This window comes from Drosophila tropicalis, unplaced genomic scaffold (assembly GCF_018151085.1).
Source record: "Drosophila tropicalis isolate 14030-0801.00 unplaced genomic scaffold, ASM1815108v1 contig_878, whole genome shotgun sequence".
In the NCBI taxonomy this organism is placed as follows: domain Eukaryota; kingdom Metazoa; phylum Arthropoda; class Insecta; order Diptera; family Drosophilidae; genus Drosophila; species Drosophila tropicalis.
The window spans coordinates 14,728,774-14,752,285 of NW_027173374.1; the positions used below are offsets into that span (position 1 = coordinate 14,728,774).

Here is a 23,512-nt window from a genome sequence, read left to right on the forward strand (position 1 = left end):
GTGATATGAGACTTACTTTTACATTTTCAAATGTATTTTAAATGTCCTGTTTCATAGTTTAGGCGTAGATATTCCTGCTATTATTTGGGTTACTTCGGATTTAGCTCATATGATTGCTTTACATCAGAAATCATTAAAAGTTCTAAAACTTCAGGAAAGAAGTCGTTTAAGCTTTTACAAACTGGTAAATACATTTGTTTCAAATTGCTTCTTTGCCATAATTGCTTTTGAGTTTATAACAAAATTTCTTTCTGTTCTTTTTCTCTTTGAGAGACAGAATCTTTCTTATTTATTTAACTTTTCAAATTCATTTTGCATGCCCCAGTCATTATTGTTGGCACACATGGCGTATGATTCATATTTATTTTCCGTGCCCATTTTTATTTTATACATATTTTGCTGCGTGCCCTTTGCGTCTCTAGATTTTTGTGTTATGCAAATGTGTGCGTGTGTGTGTATGCGTGTGAAAAGTTTGCTCCCTTAACTACGTCAAGTTAATGAGAGAAATGGCAAATGGCGAGATATAAAAAATTGTTTATGCAAATTAACCCAAACCGAACAACAAACAAACAACAAGCAAAAGAGACAAACTGGAATGGAAATGGCGGCAGCAAATGTCAAAGCAAACAAAAAATTCCAGTATAACATTAATGTAAATTAAAATTAAAAAGTTTTGATTGACTTTGACACTGAGTGAACAATTTGGTCTTAAGTGAAAAGTTGCCTCAAATCAAAATAGTTGGCGACAACAAAAATTGAGGGAGACACTTGCATTTTATATATGTATGTACATATGTATATATGTAGATAGAAGATTTATGATTCATGAATTAAATCCTTATCGTTAAAATTTTTAATGCACTAATCGGCTCATTTGTTATTCGAAAACCGATTTCAGTCTGCATTTTGTCTGCTACATTGGTTGTTATGCAAAATCTATATAAATCTGCTTTTAATCACAACTTACATATAAAAGGCAAAATTTGGTTTTTTCCATTCGCATTTTTCAATTCGTGCGTGTCAGAAATTTATAAATACATTTTTACCCATTAGCAGAAGGACAGCGGCAATTGTAACTGTCTGTTATTTCAAATTTGAATCGGAGTGCGTTATGTAAATGGATAAATGCATGTGTTCGCACATATATTTACACATGGACACAAATACATGCACATGTATATGTATGTATATATGCAAACAATTAGCGCTAAATGCGTTTGCATAACAAGAGAGTGTAAAATTTTGAATAGGTTTTGGTTTGGTTGCGCTTGGTTTGATTTGGTTTGGTTTGCCATTTGTCTTTTTTTCCACCCCCTTCCCTTTGGCTGACGCTTTTTGCAAATGTATGCATATGCAGGCGAGTTGTTTGCAAATTTGCACAAAATCAATTAAATCAAAATGCAAATATCGAGCCTTCGGGATAGGCAAAATAAAATAAAAATAACAACAATTCCAAATCAGAAACAAAAGCAGGCATGAGAGACTCTCAATTATACGGCATAATCGAATGTTTCAATAACAGGCAGGCAACCAGAAATCTGTATTTATACATAGTTAGATGAGGCAATTATAATATTTTTTTTTTAAAAAAACTATATACCTACATAAAAATATAAATTATTCCTCATGCCTAATATCTAGTCACCAAGTTGCGCTTCATTTTTGAATGCCAGACGCGGTCAAATGCTTGCCTGAAGTCGAAAATTCCTTCTTAAAGCCTTTGAAAACGTGATCAAGGATCATGATAATAATACTAATAACTGATAATTACGATTAAAAAAACTGGCTTGGAGCTACTAGTCTATAAAACACATTTTGCCTTAACCTAAATTAATATTGAATCTTTACCTTTCGAGAGAACATCAAATTTGTTTGCAATGCAAGGTATTTTTATTTTCTTATTTTTATGGAAATTGCTTCGCACGTACTCCCATTGCTTATCATAAGACACAATGACTGGATGAAGAACTCATAACACAGAGAAAGAGAAAGCGAGAGAGAACGGGAGAAGTTCATAAAATGATGCACTTAAAGTTATTATTTGCCGGCATTTATGGCCATCGTAACGATTGCAACAATTGTGCACATATTTAAATGAAAATTTTAAGTGCCCTACCACCTTTTTCCACCCATTCAACATTCAACATTTTCAACATTTCCACACAAGAATGGCTGAAGCAGCTGTGCTGATGCTCAACCAGTTCCATCTCGTCTGCTGGACAATCTCCCAGACATGCCTGATTACTATTTCCGAGCACACTTCGTTGTGGCATTATTATAATGACTGTTGCAGCAAAATTCACAACGCACCTGACTCGCATACCTACCTAGCTAGCTACCTAACTATCTACTACCTGAAGCTACATATATCCACAAAGTTTGTTTGCTAGTTAGAAATGTCTATTTAGTGCAGATGAAAACATGAAGCATCAGAGCAAAGCAGAGCAGTTGATGTTGCATTTTCAACTAAAAACATTCTACAAAATATTTCGTTTCATATTTATCAAAATATTGTTTTTTTTTGTTATGTTTGTTCTTCATTTTAGTTTAGATTTTTTGGTTTTGCCGTACGATAATACTAATTAAAATTTATTTCTAATCAGTTTCTAATCATTGCGATTAATTTACGAGAAAGTAATGACACATTATTTTCATCTTTTGTTTGGTGTGCAATAAAAGACAAGAGAAATAAACCCAACTGAGGGAATTATCTGGAATCTAGGTTCTAAAAGCGAGAAATTCGTCATGCCAATTTCACCGAGCACTATCTTCCAGTCGTATTTGCACTCGTTCTACTGATAAGAACAATCAAAAGATTATTGAGTGCTGTGCCCAGCCAATGAATGGGAATGGGGAAATTTGCACTAAAAACCTATAATATATACAATGACATCAATATATTTCTTTCTTTTTCGCTATACAATCTTTATTTGGTTACCAAATCATGAGCGATTGATGTGAATTCGATAATGAATTTGATAATTGAAATTTGCCGCAAAAATTTTGTGTAATTTAACTTTTCGACCGCAGGGACAACAATTCTTATGTTGAGAACTGCTGACTATATAGTTTAAAGCCACATACGTAGAACTGATTGCTTGAGTGGCATATCAAAAATTGATTAATTTTTGCTGTACTTTGGTTTTAAATATTGTTTGTCTCCTAAGCGTATTATAAATCGGAGAAGGATAATGATGCTGAAGATGATTACGATTGCCACAGTAAAAATCCATTAAAAATCAAATTATAATTCGCAAGCAAAAAGAGAAGAAAAATAAATTAAAATTTTATCACGTAAAAGGCACAAGGTAGGCACAACACCTGGCCAAAAAATCTAAAAAAAAACCATACCAAAACGAAAAATGAAGGAATGAGAAGAAATAAAATGAAATTCAAAACTCGAAATTAAACGAAATTTTATTATAAGTACAATTTATATATTTATATGCAAGTATTGTATTTATAGGTGTGTGTGTGTGTATGGGTGTGTTAGAGTATAACTGTTCTTTTTCTTTTTTATTGAAGACGCGTCTCGTCGTCGTCTCAAGTGCCCCATATAATAATCTCTGGCAAATATTACGTATACGCCGCATGTGGGGCAAACAACACACGTAAATACGGCTGCGAGTGTCGCTGCTGCTTCTGCCTTTGATTTTTAGTTAAGGACAAACGAAGCGGCGTCGATTTTTGCCAATTTTGACAGCCTTGCTGCGGCATTATTTCCGTCAACTGCCACGCCCACTTACGCCACCATATAGGGGTTTGTGTGTGTGTGTGTATATTGAAAATTGCTCCATGTCGCCTCGAAAGAGACGTGCCATGGATTTCTAATGAAACGTGTTTCTCTTGCGCGGCCAAAGGAAAACACTAAGTAGAAAGAGATAGATATAGAGCGGGTGTGAGAGAGAGATGGAAAAATTACTCATACGAACATTTTTACGAGACTTTCTGTGTGTTAGGCGTAATTTTAATGGTCTCAACATGCAACTTCAACATGCTGCTGCCTCAACTCCCCCTTTCCATCGGTGAAAATCAAAATGTTTTTGGGGTTTGGGACTGATGTGAGTTTTCCTACCATTTTTATTCTTTTCTATAGGTGTTGTACCGGAAATTTAATTGTGTGCGTGCTGGCGCAGTCAAATTTGCTTTTCCTTCCACAGAGTTTGTTTTGTAAACAGGTGTAAAAATAAAAACTAAGGCACTCCTACTCGTTGTTGTTGTTGTCCGTATGTGTGTGCATGTGAGTGTGTTTGCGTTTATTTTTATGATCATGTTGCTCGTTAGGAATAATGCCTGAGCCCAAGCGTCACAGACTCCCACGGAATTGGCATCAGCATCGACAGCAAACATGGCAAAGCCTTTCAAAATGGATTTACGGCAATTTGCGCCATTTTCCCTCCACCTACTTACTTCACACTCTCACCCCCCATGTAATTGGTATTTAAAATAATGTTTGGGGGGGTGATAATAAAAGGTGGCATTTGATATGTCTTTCCCATTTTTGTCTGCTCACCTTGATAGTTTGATTTGTGTTTTTAGGTGGATTAAACTTAATTAATTGTTTTAATTACGATCAACGTTGAGATGGTTAAGAGTCTCAACTGTTTTGACACGTTTCCAGTTAGATTTAATTGAAATCATAACTCAATACTGGGATGAGCAATGAGTTGTATAAATTCATTAAACTGTAGCAAAAGTACAAGCAGAGAAACAAATCAACAAACTGAAATACCTACCAAAAAGTATAATTTAGAAAAAGAATAAATTTCCTTATTTACACCCGATTCCATTGCTCGATTCGTCTTATTACCATTATCGTCATCATTATTATCAATAGAAGTCTGCTTGCTATTGGCATCATCATTGGGCATAAATTATGTTTGGCCATGAATATTTATGCTAAGTAAAGTCTCAACCAGAAGCAACTCATAGATGCCCATTCGCTTGGAATACAACTGTTAATTGAATGTAAATGATGGGGGATCCACATTCAATTACCAACTCCCTACACTCATTCACACCCACACACACATAGATACCTAGATACATATATTCTGTTATTCATCCAACACTTACCTGCAGGGCCAATACAACCTGAAATAAAATTATCTGTTTTTCAGATGGCAATCATATCATGTCTTTCGTCTTACGCCTTTAAGTTAAAAATCATCTGCATCTTAATCTAAAATCTTACGTAAATTAAGGCACTCACAATCAGAGAATCGAACAGAGAAATGCGCACACAAAAGATATGTGAGACTTTTTCGCTCAGTGTCTAACTAGCTTGAGAGAGGTTTAAGTTGTCAGCTTAAGACAAACACCTACATCTTGACTGCCAATTGTGCAGATTGTGAAACACTTGAGATACTGGAGTGCTAGAATTAAGCAAAGATTTCAATTTGTAAGATAACATCGTCGAGCACCGCCCTCTCTCTGTCTCTCACACACACACACTTACACATCCTGAGTGTGTGTGAAAGGAAAGCACTCACTCGAATGTCTCTAGCTGGGTAATAAGCAAATTTCCTTTTTTCTAAAAATAAATGGCCAAATTTCTACAGTTTCCCCTTGCCTTGACATATAGTTACAACTCATTAGATTCCTTCCACTGAGCCACATTCCTTTCTCGGTATCTCTCCTTTCTGGCTCTAAACCACTTGACACTCGAGGATTTAGATGCTGATTTTGATCTGGTTAAAATTGTATTGGCATTGGTTTTGCCTTTGACTAAAATGTCAACGACATGCGGTGAATATGATGTCCAGTGCCTAGGAAATTAATTAATAGTTTTGTGTGTGTGTGTGTGTGTTTGTTTGTCTGTCTTGTGCTCCTCCCTTCCCGCCGGACCCAGGCTAAGCAAAGGATATTTGTATCTCTGCATGTCTAACTTGAGCATTTTGGCTTTTGGTTTTCTAAGCACTTTGAGCAGACAGTGCGAATGTGTCTGTGTTTGTGTGTGTATATGTATGACGAGTTTATAGGTGTGGGTTTTGTGGATGTGGCTGGACCTTTGCCATTAGCATTGATTGGAGGCGTCTCTTGTAACTCTCCTTTGTTTGTCTGCCATTTGACCATTTGACCAGTTGGCAGATGTTCCTAAGACTTTGGACTTTGTTGCGGTTGAGTTGAAGCTGGAAATGGAATTGCATTTGACGGGTCGATGATGGTATCTGATTAGCAACTATTCCCCGTCTAATCTATAAATATTCAATAAACTGAAAATGGCAAAAGTTATGCATTAGTATTCATAGTTTTTCACGTTTTTGCTTATATTAACATTCGCAGACCTTTTCTCTCAAATGTGGATACTAAATATAATAGAAATCATCTGCATATTTATGTTTAGCCAACTCTTTCTTTTACCCAAATCTACTATCATCATAAAGATTTTTGTGTTATTCTGTCTCGCTACTTAATCGATGTAAACTTGATTTCAAGAGCAACCAGCAGCAGCAACATCAACAACAACAGCAAGGACAAACAATGAAGAAGATTGTGAGCAAACAATGTAACCAAATTGTGCCAACAAATAAACATAAACAAACGATAGAACGAACGAAGGATGGAACAACGAACAAGAACAAGCAGGAACCGCAGGACCTGTGCCGCGGGTCAAGACGAGTTCGAAGGGGAAGTGTGTAACACAGAGAAAAGAAATCCAGACAAGGGCCAGAAGCAATATGGCAATGGCCATAGCCAGGACCAGCCTTTGGCTTGAGGCTTGAGGGATATGCGTGTAAATGCCAAGCTGAAAGTGTTCAGTGATTTAGTGGCCTTGTGTTTACATTTGTGTGGGTTCAATCTGAAGTATCAGTGTATGGGTGTGTGTTGATGTGTCCATGTAATTTTGTCTCTGTGTGTGTGCGTATGTTTGTGTGTTGATTGGGTTGAAGCAAATAAATAAACACGAAATCAGCAACAACCAGCATCTTCTTTCACTCATGCCACTCAAGTTAAGCGAAAATTGATAAGTGTATAAGTAAAAGGAAGCATTCCCACTGTCTACGTCAAGCGGAGTAGTAAGTCCTGGCCAGGACTTTAAGTGGAAGAGATTGTAAACAAATCACTGGCAACCCCTCAGATCAAATGATGCAAGTTGTTGTTAGGGGCTGGAAACGATTCACACTTTCCATCTTGACTTCTTTGGCTGCCATCTTGACAATTAAGTGTCTTAGTTGGTTCGCTGAAGATACATCAAATATATGTAGGCGAAATATCACTAAGCCTTTATGGCCCTTTGGTGGACCTGATCAAGTTTGCCGTTCTCTGCATAATATAACCTACTATGGGGTATCTATTTCGCCAATATCGGTAACTGTTTATACTGATTACAAACATGACGTCATTGACGACGTGTGTGATAATATTGACAGATGGCTTAACAACATTTCATTATTAGATATGACAACCAGACATGAAAAACTTTAAGCATCAAGTCAACAGTTTTACTAACATTTGAATAGGGTATTATGGCAATTGTATTAGGCCTAATCAAAACTAAAGTTAAATCATTATGTATAAAACTCTTTTGTTGCCCATCTACTTTACTTATTTCAGTCATTTCGAATGTTATAAATGTTTATTAAACTCAACTTTTTTAGATTTAAAGCAAAATTAGCAAAAATCATTGTTTTTCATTGTCTTGGGCAAATATTTACAAGCGTTTCAATCATAAAATTTTGTGAGTTATGTAAACTAATTAGAAATTTGCTCATTTTGCAATATATTATAATTATATTACATACATACATACATCGCATCAGCATTATCGTTATCGTTATTGTAGTAATCAACATCGAATACTTAACTGCTGAAGTCTTATCTATACACAAAATGACCTGCAATTATGTTAAAAGGAATACATTTGTTTGTCCAAAAATGATAAGAACAAATGATATAAATCTCAACCTCTCCTCAACAGAATGGAATGTTGAAAGCATATCAGGCTTATAATTGATATATAAATGTGAATCGGATTTTGTACGATTAATAAATCATTGTTTCCAAATTTGTCAGAAATAGTCATAATTGTTTTTCCTTTGTTTTTGGCTTTGCTTTTGTTTTTGTTGTAGTTTTTTTTTTTTCTATTTGAACAGGTTGAGTGTGATTGATTTAGAGATGGCTCTTGTAAATTAGCAAATTTGTTTCAGATAGAAGGTTGACTGTAGCGGTGCCATTGGGGTGGGGCAGGGCAGACGTATAGAACAGAGTTATTTATTTTTGTAACTTTTATGCTATCTTATCTTATATGGCAAGGCATTCTTTGAACATGTTGCCGACAAATTAAAGTCACTGATTGGAGTAAACATTGAACAACGTATACACAAACATACACACATATAAATATATATATATGGGTGTAAATATGTATAAGTATGTGGAAGGGAAAACACATGATCTTATGGGGGTTTTCATCCAAAAATGAGTCACGAACGTACTTAGTTTTTTGTTTTTATTATACATTCATTTCTAATAAATTAAAAAACTAAATAAAAGAGGCCGGAGAAATTAGATCTTACTGGCAAGATTGTTGAAACTATTGAGGCAATTACATTACAGTATTTGTTAGATAAAGCTGGAGGCAAAAAGTATTAACAATTTGTAGTCCTAATTACGATTAATCAGCACCATAATTAGAGCAAACAAGCCGGAAATCACAGGAAGAGCCTGACTAGCAGAGCTTTTGTAGCAGCTGTAAGAGATTTGTAATTTCATTGATTATTATTTTTGAGTTTTATGAATTTTTTACGAGTTTTGAACTTACCCAGTTTGGGTTACATTGGAAAAGGAGCCATTTTGGAAGACATTGTACGACAACGAGGCATTATTGTTGCCCTCAGTCAATAGGGTAGAGTTGATGGATGTTGCCTTGCTCAAAATGAAGCCAGTGCCTGGAGCATCCTCCGAAGCATTTGTGTATGAGCAACCGTAGAGGAATCCGGTAGTCGCATTGAGCTGCAATAGTTTAATGACATATGGACTTTGGGCTACACCGTTCTTCAAGAGGGTGACATTGTAGCCCGATGTGCTATTAGCTTCCAATGTGATGTTGGCTTTCAATTCATTATCTTGATATGTCGATGCGATTGAAGACGACTGGAAGATGTCCAGGCCAAAGTAGGTGGTAGTTGAAGCATTTGTCGCGTTTGTATACAAACTAGCGGTAATCTCGACACAGGTAACGGTGGGAGCAGGATTGCGAGCCACTTCGTACCAAGTGCCAGCCAACTGAGGAAATAAATTACAACAGTTACCACTAAATATGCAATTCTTCTCTCAAAGTATCACTCACTTGGGTGTCATTAAAATCCAAACTGGTTGCATTTTGGCAAGAGTAATAATCGGCTGTTGCAAATTGTCCATTAAAAATGGCCAAAATGGCGGTAATCAAAATCACTTTCCACATCATATTTAAAGTTGTCTTTAGTATAAATACAAATATTGTTCTCTTTGCACTTCACTTATCACTACTTCAAGTTCACGTTCGTTTCGCTGCGAATGCGTCGTAATACTGTCGCAGCGCCCTGAACACAATTCTCTTTTATAGGCTCAAGACACAACAAAAATAATCGAACTGATAAATCGCACCCACTGCCTAGCTACATATAGAACACGATTCTATGTACCTGTATATTTTCAGTGCAGCTACCGATTCCATGGAGTGTCATCGCAAGGTAATGTCTATACGATTCCAATTCTGTTTCTATCTGATCTATGACTAAATTCTTGTGGCTTACTGTGCGTTAACTGTATACATACATCCACGCATACATATATATATTTGCAGGTGTATGTGTTTCTGTGTGATTTTTGCACTATCTCCAAAATGTACGTAGGTAAAGGCAACGTTGTGTGGACTCTTAAGCTCTCAATTGGCATGATGATATTTTGACATGTGCTCGCAATTAGAGTAAAATAAATTCCCCGAACTAATTAACCTCTAGAAATAGAACAAACGACCATCAACTTGAGGTTTAATTAAATTGAAAATAAAATGTTTTTTAAACAACAATTAAGACTTATTTCCTTTAGTTGCTTTACTTAGTTGTATGACGTCATGCCTTTTTTATCAAGTTTCCTGCCATTTGATTTAATATCTTCACAAATTGTGGGAGAGTTTTTAGCAATATTTTATTGCTTAAAATACAATTAATGTCAATTAATAATGTCTTTATTACCATTTTCCTTATTGTTCTGGCAAATTTCCCAAAATTTATCTTAGATGTGCAGACAAATAATAAAGTGAATGATAACATGAAACTATTTGAAGGTGGATCGTTGTGTGTTGGTTTATTCCAGCCGATATTCAGACGATCTTTTCAGAAATTTCCTTATATTTTATATGGTTTGGCTGTATTACTTTCGTAAGTCATTCATTTTATCATGCTTTCATTTTATTTACAAATATCCCTTACAATAAGATACAATATTTGTGTTGAATGAATCATTTCTCCTTTCGTTAACGGCAGTATGAGAACTTTGAATATTCTACAATAAGGTATTTATTTCAAAGTCATTTAAAAACTTATCCATTAATCATAACATTTGCGTAACGATTGCACTTTTTTTATAAACCTGAAAGAATTTCCCAACTGTCATAACAGAGGCTCAACTTCTTTGAATTCTTCTGTATTTTCCCCAAGTTATTTAAAGTGCCACCATATTACTCATACGCATACGAAAACGAAAGCCCAATTCTAATCAACCAACCACATAGCAAAAACTTTGCTCAGCACTCATAAGTAACAACTAATTTTGGAAAAATATTAAAATGTTATTGTGTACATAAATCAGATATCAGAAGAAATTTGTATGTATTAAGTGCAGACATACTCTGACTGAATCATCATCACTGAAAATTAAAAGCAAAACAAAACTCGACAAGTGATAAAATTTAATCAGTGCGGAGTAAAAGAAGTGGTACAAAATGACTTTACTGAAAAGACAATACAATACAATAATACAGTACAGGAAAAAAGCAAAAGAATAAACAATTCATTATCTTGTCAATAAAAAACGGCATACAAATGGATATGTATATATGAGCCTTATCAAACTAAAGATATGGAAAGACCTCGAAATGCGTAACTTTACGTGAAGTACGAGCGGAAAAAAAGAGAAGGAAACAGCAACTTCACTTTTATATAAAACTGTGATATCGCTTTCGTTAGGTACCTATAGTTGTCTCTCTCTTTCATTTCAAAATTGTGTATGTATATATTTCTTTCACTTTTGATAAGTTTTGATTTATGTCAGTCACCTGACGAAACAATTGACAATGAAACATCACGACTTAGGGCTGAAAAAAATAGCTTGAGATTTTCAATTTATCACCAGTTTAGATATTAAGCAAGTTACTTTACAACTTTTGATATAAGCAACTCTAGCTATAAAAATTATAGCATAGTGATTAATTATTTATTATTAGAAAAAATTTACTTTAAGTACACAAAAATTATAAAGGACAAAGCAAAACCAAGGATTGATAGAACTGCAGAGGGATTGGCTCCGGCTGCATAACAACTGTAAAAACAATGAAATGACATAAAAACAATTTGATTCGTTCCGATTAATCTGGATATAACTTACGTATTATCTTGGGTAATCACTGTCATGCCACCTACTTCAAAATTTGGGTATAAAGCCGACGCGTTTTGCTGCCACGACTGCAAAGTCGTTGTACTTGGGGTACGATCACGAGATAGCAGTAAACCAAATGCAGTTGAATTATCTGAGGAATTGGTGTAACCACAAACAAAGGCATATTCCGTGTAGTTTATTGCCAGAACTTTGAACACCGCAAACGGTGTGTAGTTGGGTGGATTCCAGTAGTTGAATTTAAAGCCGTCTTCTAAATTATTGTTAGATGTATTCACAGACAATGTGGCATTCATGGTCTGATTAACCCATGGATAGTCAACGGTATTCGAATATGTTGTGTCAATAAGAACAGTCGTATTATCCGTTGTTGTTGTTGAATTCAGCACCGTAATATTGACTTCAGTGCAGAAATCGCTGCTTGACGGTTGACGAGCAATTTCCCACCAGATTCCAGACAACTAAAATGTTTTAAGATAAAGTATATTAAAAACTATCCACTATCAAGAAACCCTATCGTACCTTTTCTAAATCTAAGTCTTGTGTGCTTGAACTGTCAGAACAGTCCGTGAGAGCCTGGGCTGGGATCGCATGATCGGCAATTAAAACCAATCCCCATAACAGGCCAAATAGCTGCAATGTGTTGGCTTTTGAAGACATTCTGCAATTGAAATTTGAAAATACTTGTGACACGAACCCACTGAAAAATGTGCTTAACTATCCACAATTTTCTATCATATGCATGATAATCAATCATATGATATCTTTGATTTCTATATGAATACGATAACAATACATACATATGTATAATTGCCAGTGCTGGTTAACGCTCATTTACATGAAATGAGTTTTACTTTTAGATTACTCTTTTATACTCTGTATGAGACGGACAACCACACATGTGATTGGCACTCACTTGAGGCATTGTGATTGCCAATTACATACATATAATTTCAACTGAAAAATTGTAAAACCTTCATGCTATAGGTCTTTGATAAGTAGATAGATAACTGATAAGCTTTGCCATGTCAAGTGGTCAGCAAATATTATAAATAACACTAAAATACAGCCATTCCGGTGCAAGGTTCTTATTTTCATTTCTAGGGTATCTTATTGTTAGAGTGTCTGATTTTGAAAATTACATCCAAAAATTCTTTCATAATACAAAATTCAAGATATGAAAACAAAGCGTCAAGCGCAACTTTAACATGCCAATACTGTGCCCAAAGTGGCCATTGTTAAACTTTAAAACGCAATTATTTTTGTACCTTTTCCCACATGTGTTAACTAGCCCCAAAAAGAGTGTTGAGCAACGTTAAAAGTTTTCCTGTTAACATGCTGCTCCTGTCTTCGCCTTGTCTTGTAAAACACCTGCCAAATGCTACATTAATTTTAAATGCCTAACATCTTTTTACGGAAACTAGTTCAAAAGTAGTGTGCTAGGCCCTTAAAAAGTGTTGTTGGCTGACATACATTGAGCGCCGTTTGGCCATTTTCTTAAAGAAAGTAAATTGTCATGGGTGTAGTTTTTCGCTCTTGTTGTAAAACTTTCTAATAGCTTAAATTGTGTCACACCTATTCCATGTTGGGAGAGAATTTTTTGCTCTTCTTTTTAATAACTTAGTTGAGCCTGAAGTATTACGCAGTAGGCTCTTCAAGGTGTATATATTTAATTCCAGGATTTTGTTTAATTAACTTAGACACTTTTACAATAGATTGATAACATTCCAATTTCCCAGAAAAAAACAATGGCAAGTCTTTATTTACTTTTGAATTGCCCCAGACTTGGAGGAATTTGCTATCAATTATCAATCAATTTCTGATAAGACAAAGACTGAATTAACTTTTTTGCGCGTGTCCCCAGTTACATCAAATGAAATCCACATTAGATTCTTAGATTTAGAATTGAATTTCATAGAGAATCATTAAGATTACTTCTATTGTTAATCTTGAATGTTCTCTTTAGACAAAGTAGTCAGCCGCCATCTTCATTTGTTTTCAATGTAAATCACTTTCACATTAGCAGAAAATATAAGGAAATGTAAGGTAGGTAACCTCTAATTGGCCTACTTTTGAATGAAGTTTCCTTGCACCTTGCTCTGCCATGCATTTTCTTCATTTATTTAATTACTCAACAAGCTTTGCCGTTTTTCTGTAACATACATATACATATGTATGTATGTATATTAACTGCTTTGCACTTCAAATGCATATCCTCTTTGCTCAAGGAGTTCAAGGAGGAGACGTCAAAAGGAGATGGAGCCACAGCAAAGTGCAGGCGGCACACACTAAGAAAATAATTAAGTTGTTTATCTTAATGCAAACATTTTCTTCGGCTCCCTCTCTATCCTTTCTCTCAGACACTCCTCCTGCAAGTAACTGTTAATTACACCATGAGCTTTATGCAAAAAGAAAAGCAAGGAAAAATTACTGCTGAAAGAAGAAAAGGAAAAATGAAAAGCGCATTGCAAACTTTCTATTAAAGTGAAACTTGCTCCGAGACGCACACTCGCACAATAAAGCACACATCCACACACACACACTGACATCCGCACACACGTTTATATAAATGATGAGTATAACTGCCTTGGTGTGCCCCGCTCCTCCATACGATATGCTCCATCTTTTGTGGCTTCTACTCATGAGTACGCAGTGCGCAAGCCAATTTAAATTTTAAAATAAGCACATTAACTGCATGCACAAGAGCAAAGACAAACGCATCCCCTTTTCACATGGGCGTAGTTCTCCTAGATGACATCTTTATAAACAATTAACTAAATAGTTGAAATATCAGAATAAGTGAATTACGCAAACACAATCAATCCATCGATTAAGTTTGCTTTAATGTATTTTATAAAATGGAAAGGCAATCTGTGCCCATGAAAGGTTCAACAATCTTGAATTGATGGAAAGGGCTTTTGTGGCCTTTCCTCTTTAATCTACGCCCATGACTTACATCCTTTCCTAGCTTTTTTTGCCAACTCTCATTCGACCCTCCTTCTACGTCATTCCTGCGCACACGCGCGCATTTTAAATTTGTTGCAGATTTACGCCTCTTGCCACATGTCTTGGCATCTATTTTCCTCTTGGCCAACTTCTCCCCCGCCGTTTTGTTGGTATTCCATTTTGTTTTTGGGTGTCACAGCTCTTCAATTAGGAGCCACAGAAGTAGAAAAATAATTGTCCTTTGTGTTGGTTTTCATATTTCATAATTTGATTTTTAATTATTATCCATATCTGATGCTTATAGAAAAAGGAAACTAATTCTTGGAAATTCGTTTTACAAAAATTGATAAACTAACTATTTATCGGTATGTAATTATAATTACTAATCAGTGTTAATTTAATTTAATTTAATTGATATTAATATTGTTGTTTGTTATTCTTTCTTGTTCTTTCGATTCCAATTTTCATTATCATTTTGCATTCGATTAACTGGCATTTTAACATTATAAATTCGATTAAATCGTTTTGGTTTTTATTCATTTTGTTGTTTTTCTTTTTGTTTGGTTTAGATTTTCCCTTCCATTTCTTTTATTACTTGTTGCTTTCTCTTTGTGGGACATGTAAGAGATCTTCTACATCATGTAGTTTAGCTTTCAGTATACGAAAATTGTTACCCCATATACATATATGTTTGTTATATAAAGTCAATGCTTGATATGCTGTCAAAGTTTATACTTAATCTCAAAAAAGATATAACAGAAAACAATTTACCTTCTTGTTAAATATAGTTCTTTATAAAGTACATATATACAAATTGAATTGATATCAGAATGTCCTTAGGATAGTTAACATAAATGCCTATATAGTCAAGTGGTTTTTTGGTTTGTTGTGTGTAACAGTAGAAGATTCCTGGAAGAACTACAAATACAGCAAAGTTATTATAGTTATTGACTTGTCTCGATATTTACAATACAATTATTATGATTAGGAAACGATTAGCCAATGGCCTACGCTTAGGCCAAATAGTTTGATAATAATGACTGTTTAGATCTGGGGTAAAAGAGTCGTAAGATTTTCTTTTGTTTGTACTGATATTGATAGTGTTAGAAACCAGGTTTGTGCTATATTACATAAATCGTATTAGTATGGGTATATCTCATTTAAAATTCAATAAGAAAATTTTGATATGTGGTATTCAAAATATATGGAACAGAACAAAAGAAGAATAGTAAAAGAGATTTGAAATCAAAGATAAAGGGACATATAAATAAATTTGAAGATCAAGTCTTTATCAAATGTGTTTTAAGATCTGTTAACTTAAACTCTGATAGCTTTGGATGAACTCATACTAAAATAATTTAGATTGTATGTACATACATGTGTAGTATGTAGACCTTTTTCATGTCGGAGTAGTTGAAAGCTTCTAATCAGCTTTGCTCAAATAATATTTTGTAATAATTATCTTAGTAGTAGCCTAGTTTATTTAAAATGAATGAGTTTATTAGGTTTTATATTTAGTTTGAGTTTCTTTTGTTTGTATGAGGATGATCCTTTTAAGCTGCTGTTGATTTGATTAAAAGGGATGTTTGTCATTCCTTATCTCGTCCTTTTGTCACTCGCTCAATGATTGTGCTACTGCATTAAATGTTTCTCAATATTCAAAACTATTTTCTCATCTACGTCTTTTTTTTTTACATAGCCGAAAAATAAAATAGGGCCAATGCAGAGAGCATTAAAGAGGGAGGTTTTTTTTGGCTTGCTTAGGGGGCATTTAAAAAATCACAACGACACTTGAACTTGATCTAAAGCAATTATTTCATATATGCTTTTCATATTATTATTATTGTTTGACGGCTGATCAAAGTATGGCAGATGATTAGTTGGCTATAGGCTAGGCTAAATGCTATACAATTACTAATATTAGTTGCTACTTATCATTCTGATGTGGTAGAACAGAGGGTAGAAAGGGGATGGCTATACATATGTGTATGTTCTTGTATTTGTATGTATGTATGTATGTATATAAACTACAAGTTATAGGATACATTGCATTGTGCTCATATAAGAAAATTTTCAACGTTTTTTTTGTTTTTGTTTTTGTTATGTATTATTAGTACTTTGGGGTTGTTTTGGATTCGATATATATTATTATTATTATTATGTAATCATGCTTTACTATATATACAGCTCAGATACAACCTATCTAAGTAGCCAGTGTGGGGGGCATCATTAACATGTGTGGTTTGTGGGTGGTTAGTTAGGGTTTAGCCCCGCCCTAAAATGGTTCACTCAATATACCTAATGGGTGTTTAGTAGTTCTCTTTCAAGTAAGTAGTTTACAAGCTTTAGCCAACTAAGTTCTTAGTATTTAGATTTATACAATGTATTATTGTTTTCGGGCATTAAGTAAAATATGTTTTAGATGATTATATCTAGTTTTTCTTTATTCACTGGTATTTATTAATATGTAAACAGTCTTGTTAGAGCCTATCTAAGGCTATGTTAAATGCAGTTTTATTTGTTAAAAAGAAAAGAAATATAAAACCAAATTCAAACGGAAAACAAATTTATAAATAATTTTCAGTTTGCAAAAGTTGAAAATTCTTCAAATAATTTACTTACTATGGGGCAAAGAACCGATTCTTTTAATTGCTTGTAACAGTCGGCTAACAGAGACCTGAAATGACACTGAGCCCAAAAGTATGTGTTTAAAAATTGCAGGCAAGTGAATACGAAGCTGCCTTCGAATATGCCGAAAAGTATGCCATGATTTTGTACACATTAATCCATACTCGATGCAAAAATTTTCCCTTTGCTTTAATTTGCATTTTGTTTTTTTTATGGTGTGTCAAAGAAAATTTGGAAAATAAAAAGTTAACGTGAAATCAAAAAATAAAAAGCCAATTTGGTTTTTGTTAGATTTTTTCATGTTTTTGATATTTTGGTATATTTTTTGTAGGCATTTCTTTGCATTAGTTTTCCTTTTTTTCGTCTCTGTCTTCGGTGTTGCTTACCAAACTAAAATAACAAACAAATTAAAATAAATTTAACTTAAAAGTAACATATTGACAAGGGATTTAAGTTAAGCATTAGTTTTAGTGTTTTTTACATTACAAATAAGTTATCGCTTTCGATTGGTTTTTGTTTTGTTTTGTTTTAAATATTGTAGAATTTGGCAATCACATTGGAAAAACACTTAAGAGCTATAAGTTCTTTGTTTCGCTAAATACATATTATTAACTAAAGTTACACGGTTTGCTTCTTAGTGACTTGATGGCAAATAGAGCTTTAGTTTAGTTTCGGTTTTTGTTTTTGTTCTAGCTAAGATACCTATTGCTTTCACGATGTACACGCAGGACTGAAAAATTGATATAGGACTTATATAGCAGCTTACAACTTACAAGGAGACTTAGACTAACTGTACATGGTGAGAGGCTGGAAAAGGAAGGAAGCCTCTCCTATTCACATTTGTCGAGTGGCTAGCCATCTATGCCGGCGATAAGCTACTGCTGGCATTGTTGTTATCCAGCTGAGAGGTGACTGTGGAGCAGGGACTGCTATTATTATTTGGACTGGTTGCCTCATTGCTGCTGCTGCCCGAAACAATTGTCGGTTGGTTTGCGGTGGAAGCGGCAGCGGTGGCGGCCTGCTTGCGGCCAATGCTCTTGTTCCAGCCAAAACTCAAGGCGGCCGACAACTTGTTGGGCTTGGAGGATGGCTGTTGGTGTAGTTGGAGATGCAATTGTGGCTCGGCCAGATCGTAATCCTGTCGTCCAATTGAACTTGCTGGCGTATGGTGGCTATAACCGGAATCAGAGCCAAAGCTAGAGTCGCCATAGGGTTGTCTATAATCAGAGGAGGTGGTGGTACTAGCAGTGGCATAGGGCCGTGCTCCTCCGCCGAGAGGATTGGCACTCTCATAGTAATAGTTGGCATTGTACATCATTGGCTCAGCATAGCCATAGGCGGGCTCTGAAGGCGGCAGTGGAGCAGCATGTATACGATGGTGCTGATGCTGATGCGGACCTAAGCGACGATCGACAATGCGGGGTTGGGTTCTGGTACGCATGGTGGCAGCCAGGAGGCCACTGGTGCTATTGGCTGGATAATGCGGGGCACCGGGGTAACGGATACGTTCCCGATAGATGGTGGACAGAGGCGCTGGCGGACCTGATACCTTGCTTAGCTGGGCATTGATGCGATTCCTGCGCTCCACTTCGTGCTCGAGGGTATTGTAGAATTGCGGGGCGGTCGATCGGGCCATGTAGCCGAGTGACATGAGATTGCTACGATTATCGTAGAGTGGAGCCAGATCGGCAATTTCTGCCGTCGAGCTGCTATTATTGAGATCATCGTTGGGTTGGCAACGTGGTTGACGCATGCGTGGAGTCCGCCGAGAAGACATCAAGGCCATGTCATTGTTGGTGTTGTTGTTATTGTTGTTGCTCGTCGTGGAGGCAGCTGTAGCAGTTGATGCATCCTGTCCTGTGGATGAGCCACTACTCAGAACACTGTGACGTTCTTGTGTGGCCGCCAAGGGCAAGAGACTGCTGGATGCGCCAGATGTTGAAGCTGCGACTGTTGATCCCCCAATTGTGGCTGCACTTGCTCCGCCCGCTGCTTGCCTCTCGTGATACGGTGTCATACTGGCTGACATTGTGTTTGTATTGATTTCCTTTTGGAAACTGCATTCACCTGGCAGTGACAGTTCATCTTCGGCAAAGTCATCATCGGAATGCAATGGCGGCTCAGATTCACCATCCGAGTCTACGCGTCCGGGACCCAATTCCTCGTAGACATTATCATTCGAACGATAGGGATCCGGCCCAGGCGATGAGCTTACCAGAAATGGTGGTGAACGAGTCATTGGATAGCCACTTGGATAGTGAATACTTTTGCCTTGCAACAGCTAAAATGAGAAAAGAAAACAAAGAGTTGAAACTTTAGTCAGATGCGATCAGATGAGATCAGTGTAGATTTAAAGCTTAAGTAGCTTTGTCTCCCCAAGGCTTGTCCCCAAAAGGAGCTGTTTATCAGACAATAAAATAAACACACAATCCACCATACAATCCATCCATCCATTGCCTTCTGGCTGAACAAAGGCCAAAGATATGACTGTGCGAAATACAAAAAAAAAAAACAGCAAAAAAAGGACATGACAGTAAAGGAAACACGTTGCGAGCCCTTTAGGCAGGCGTCAGAGTCGTAAAAAATAAGAAAAAGAAGGACTAACAAAAGGGGAGCAGAAATTAAGCTGGCACAGCAGGATATCATATCCTGCATACATATATATATATATAGATGGGTATATACATACATATATATTTTATATACTCAACTCATGTTCAAGTGTAAATTGAGGCGTTTCATAAAGCAATCATATGCATAAACAAAACTAAAGGGAACGATTGAATAACTAGAAATGATAGGAAATGTGGTTTCAGTTTACACTACCAACTCGCTGAATGAATGAGTTGAATTGCTTATGACAGACAGACAGATAGACAACAGACAGTGAGAGAGACTGACAGACATGCTCAAAGGACATTTTTGTTGAACAATGACAATCAAAATGAAAATGTCAGTTTGCCAATGTTGTGACAGCAATTGTCGTAATATTATTCCCGTCGCTCCTTGCACACATCCTGTTATCGATACTAACCTCGGTGTGATGTTGCTGCGGATGCTGTGGCTGCTGCTGATAATGATGATGATGCGGATGATGATGATGCCGCATGACCAATGGCCTATGGTGCCCCAAATGGGCATCGGGATCCTCATACATGCCATGATGATGATGGTGATGATGATGATGAAGCGATGAGTTGTCGCCGCTACCCAGTGGCATTGCCCCATTCAAAGGACCTCGTGTGGGCGTTTTGCAGGGCAACAGATTTTGCACTTTACGTTTGTTTCTGCAACAGAAAGAGAGAGAAATAGGAGATTAGTAAGTGAGCCTCAAGCCAAGATAAATCGATTTGTAATGACCAGAGTAAAGGCAAAATTGAGGTGGAGCTGGAGCCGTGATAAATGTCAGGTAAAAAAAGCCAAACACAAGCCAGCTAACTTCTCTTTTAAATTGCCCCAACAATTTGATTAATAAAGAATGCCAAAAAAAAAAAACCGACTACTCCGCCCCTTGTGCACATCTTCCATTCCATTCAAAAAATAGGCTATTCAAAATTCAATTTAAATGAGCATCAAGCGTCACAAGCTTGTCAAAACGTTGCCTGTGTGGCATGAGGAAGGGGCAGAGACGGAGACTGAGAGATGGAGGCAACCGCGTGCCATGAAAATAATGAACATAATTAAGTGTTGCCCATGGCGAAAAGACAACAGACGCCGAAGACATAGATAGAATGAGAGAGAGAGAGAGAGAGACACACAGCCTGGAAGATGCCTTCGCGTGCGTGTGTGTGTGTGTCCTTCATCCTTGTTGGCAAAACGAAGACATTGTCATGCAAGCATAAGCATAATGAAAAATGTGAAATTAAATTGACGCCACGTAGCAAGGATGTTCTTAGGGACGAAATGTTAGTATCCTTGTAATGTTCTTGTAGGTAAACATGTTGCCTTTCCCCCAAAACGGAAGTCGCTCGTAAAAACTCGCACAAGTCAGAGGCAAAGGACGAACCTCTGTAGAAGCTAAGCAAAAAAACAAAAACGCATAAAAAGCAAGTCGAGTGCAAGGTGGAGAGGGGAGGGAATTCGCTGTGTGTATATTAAAAATGACATGCCTACTTATGAGATTCTTATGTTCATATGAGGGAATATGCCCTAAAGTAGATACCAATTCAAAACATCAAGACTCACACTCACACCTAAACATTTCGATCAAAGTTTGCTTCATTTCATTTCATTAGAAATGGTGTGAAGTGAATTTTGTGTGTGTATTTGTTCAGGCGAGCCATGTTTGATTTCTAAACGTTATGACCCAAAAGTATAGCCGGGGGAGGGCAGTTAGAACACGTCAAGCATCAATGCCCCAGAGTGTCGTACAATTTGGCAAAAGAAAGTAAAACATTTGTATATATAAAGGGTTGAAGGAGAAGGGCAAAAAAGTAAAGAAGTAAAACTTAAGCCAAGAGCATATACCTTTGGGGCAAAAGAGTTTTCATTCCTTTTCTTTTGCTTTGCTTTTGGCATAAGCAATTTACAATAAAAAGTAGCTGGCAAGCAGCAGTAACAGCAGCAAAAAGGGGCAACAATGTGTTTGTATGAGCATGAAATTTGTGTGTTTCTGTATGTGTGTGTGTATGGAAGTGTGCAAGTGTGAGAGGGGTGAAGGGTTGGACGGCCAAGGGGTGTGAGTTATGCCAAGAAGAGAATCTTTTATTTATGAACTCTGCAACTGAACTGCTTTTTGGGGGTTGTTGCAAAGAAACAGAGAAAAGGGCACGTAAGACCAAAAAAAAAAAGAATAAGAATGAAACTACAAAAGGCTCGAAAAGTGGCAAAATATTCCCCAGAAACTTTTCACATTTAAGACTTTGATATGGAAATTGCTTGATTCAAAAGAAAATCAAGAAGAACAACCCATGTAAAAATCAATAGTTAAAGCCGATTTGCTTAAATCGGTTTTATTTGATAAAAGTAAATGTATTTTGATGCCCCACCAACGACTCTTTGGTGGTCTCTTTGTCTCTCGGCCAGCCAACCAGCCACTGACCAACTGCAATTCCAATTGCATAATCTATCTGACCGATGGACATAAAGCTAACCGCAAGAGTCGAAACCACAAGAGCAGCAAAACTTTACTCACTCCAAGACTGAAGAGCGGAGGGGGCGTCAGTTGGAAGTTGGAAAGAAACCTGAAGTAGGCATCATATTACCAACAATTATTTCAGCTGAGAAGGGGAAGACAAAGCCAGAAACAGCTGTTGAGCTCTATGACTCAGAGACCACATAAGGTAGAATATATTAAATTTGGATGAGAGTAAGAGACGAAGAGGGAGGTGCAGGTGGCACTTGATTAAAAGTTTTGTTTTTTTTGTTCGTTTTTACCAAGACAACAGCAGGCAAAACAAATAAAGAATCACAAGTTATTATGATTTTCATTGCATACCTTTTTGGGGTTCTCCATACAGGAAGATGAAACTGCATGAAGGTGAAATTGATTTTATTTATTTAACAGACAACATTAAATGGGGGAAAGCGAAAAGAAGGTGGAGGAGTGGAGTATAAGGTTGCTGTGGTTACCTTATTTAATATGAATGAGGAAACCCTCGCACGGGCTTTGAATTCAATTTATGTGACAGTCGAAAGGACTTTTGCTTCCTTTACCTATTTCAATTATTTACATTTACTTAGTTTGATTTTTCCTCTGTATTTTTTTTTTGTGTTTGTCGCAGAATGCAAATTAAGTGGAGCATATTTATTTAAATATTATTAACTGCCGCTGTGGACAATGTTAACAATTTTAATGACAAGCATTTCAGATTTTTTTTACACTCCTTCGAGTGTGCGTGTGTGTGTGTGTGTGTGTGTGTGTGTCACACATGTGTTGCATTTCCATGTAATTAATAAAGTGCAAGTGAGCAAACATTTGCAATAAAAAAGTTATACCATGCCGGCGGTTTATTAAAATAATTAAGGTAATTATGAACAGAAAGAGAGCGGGAGAGAGAGCTAGGGACAAAACGAGGGGTTCGGCAGGGTCAACAATAAATGCAATTTATGGTTTGAAATTTTATATGTTAATCGGTGTTTGAAGCAGAAAAAATGCCTCTTCAGTTAATTGAATATTTATAAAGGCACTCCATTTTGCGTGCACTCGAAAAACAAAACAACAAAACATGTTGAGTTATTTATACATACATATATTAAATAATTTTAGTTTGCATTGGAAAGCAAAGTGCTAAAATACTCCACTTTGGCCCAATCGTTTCGATGTTTAGATTTGTAGTTGAGTAAATTTTCATATAAATAAAATCTAGTTTACCATTTATAGATGATAACTTGGTTGGTT

At 36.2% G+C, this 23,512-nt stretch overlaps 4 protein-coding genes across 6 annotated transcripts in view; 1 reads left to right on the forward strand and 3 right to left on the reverse strand.

Annotated features, from left to right (window-relative positions):
- LOC137583925 (uncharacterized) overlaps positions 1 to 23,512 on the forward strand; it is a 186,957-nt gene that overhangs the window by 29,821 nt on the left and 133,624 nt on the right. The gene's annotated exons all lie outside the window — the stretch shown is intronic.
- Positions 8,439 to 9,523, reverse strand: LOC137584452 (uncharacterized). Its single transcript, XM_068299848.1, has 3 exons — positions 9,293 to 9,523; positions 8,765 to 9,228; positions 8,439 to 8,692 (listed from the first exon to the last, which is right to left on the reverse strand). Exons 1-3 carry the CDS (start codon positions 9,407 to 9,409, stop codon positions 8,608 to 8,610), a joined length of 666 nt encoding a protein of 221 aa, XP_068155949.1. The 5' UTR covers positions 9,410 to 9,523; the 3' UTR covers positions 8,439 to 8,607.
- LOC137585203 (uncharacterized) lies at positions 11,320 to 12,514 on the reverse strand. Its single transcript, XM_068300884.1, has 4 exons — positions 12,399 to 12,514; positions 12,121 to 12,259; positions 11,590 to 12,059; positions 11,320 to 11,523 (listed from the first exon to the last, which is right to left on the reverse strand). Exons 2-4 carry the CDS (start codon positions 12,256 to 12,258, stop codon positions 11,436 to 11,438), a joined length of 696 nt encoding a protein of 231 aa, XP_068156985.1. The 5' UTR covers position 12,259; positions 12,399 to 12,514; the 3' UTR covers positions 11,320 to 11,435.
- pxb overlaps positions 17,449 to 23,512 on the reverse strand; it is a 178,584-nt gene continuing 172,520 nt past the window's right edge. For all 3 annotated transcript variants that reach the window (XM_068300862.1, XM_068300861.1, XM_068300860.1), the window contains 2 exons: positions 20,207 to 20,459; positions 17,449 to 19,453 (listed from right to left, as the gene is read on the reverse strand). In XM_068300862.1, the coding sequence (XP_068156963.1) occupies positions 18,032 to 19,453; positions 20,207 to 20,459 (1,675 nt within the window). In that variant the 3' untranslated portion in view covers positions 17,449 to 18,031. The remainder of the gene's footprint in view (positions 19,454 to 20,206; positions 20,460 to 23,512) is intronic.

Coding starts and splice junctions, on each gene's coding strand:
- LOC137584452 (XM_068299848.1), bottom strand. CDS start 9,409: ATGATGTGGAAAGTGATTTTGATTACCGCCATTTTGGCCATTTTTAAT. Junction 9,229..9,292: donor TGGATTTTAATGACACCCAA/GTGAGTGATACT, acceptor TTATTTCCTCAG/TTGGCTGGCACTTGGTACGA. Junction 8,693..8,764: donor TCCAATGTAACCCAAACTGG/GTAAGTTCAAAA, acceptor AATCTCTTACAG/CTGCTACAAAAGCTCTGCTA.
- LOC137585203 (XM_068300884.1), bottom strand. CDS start 12,258: ATGTCTTCAAAAGCCAACACATTGCAGCTATTTGGCCTGTTATGGGGA. Junction 12,060..12,120: donor AAGACTTAGATTTAGAAAAG/GTACGATAGGGT, acceptor AAAACATTTTAG/TTGTCTGGAATCTGGTGGGA. Junction 11,524..11,589: donor GTGATTACCCAAGATAATAC/GTAAGTTATATC, acceptor TTGTTTTTACAG/TTGTTATGCAGCCGGAGCCA.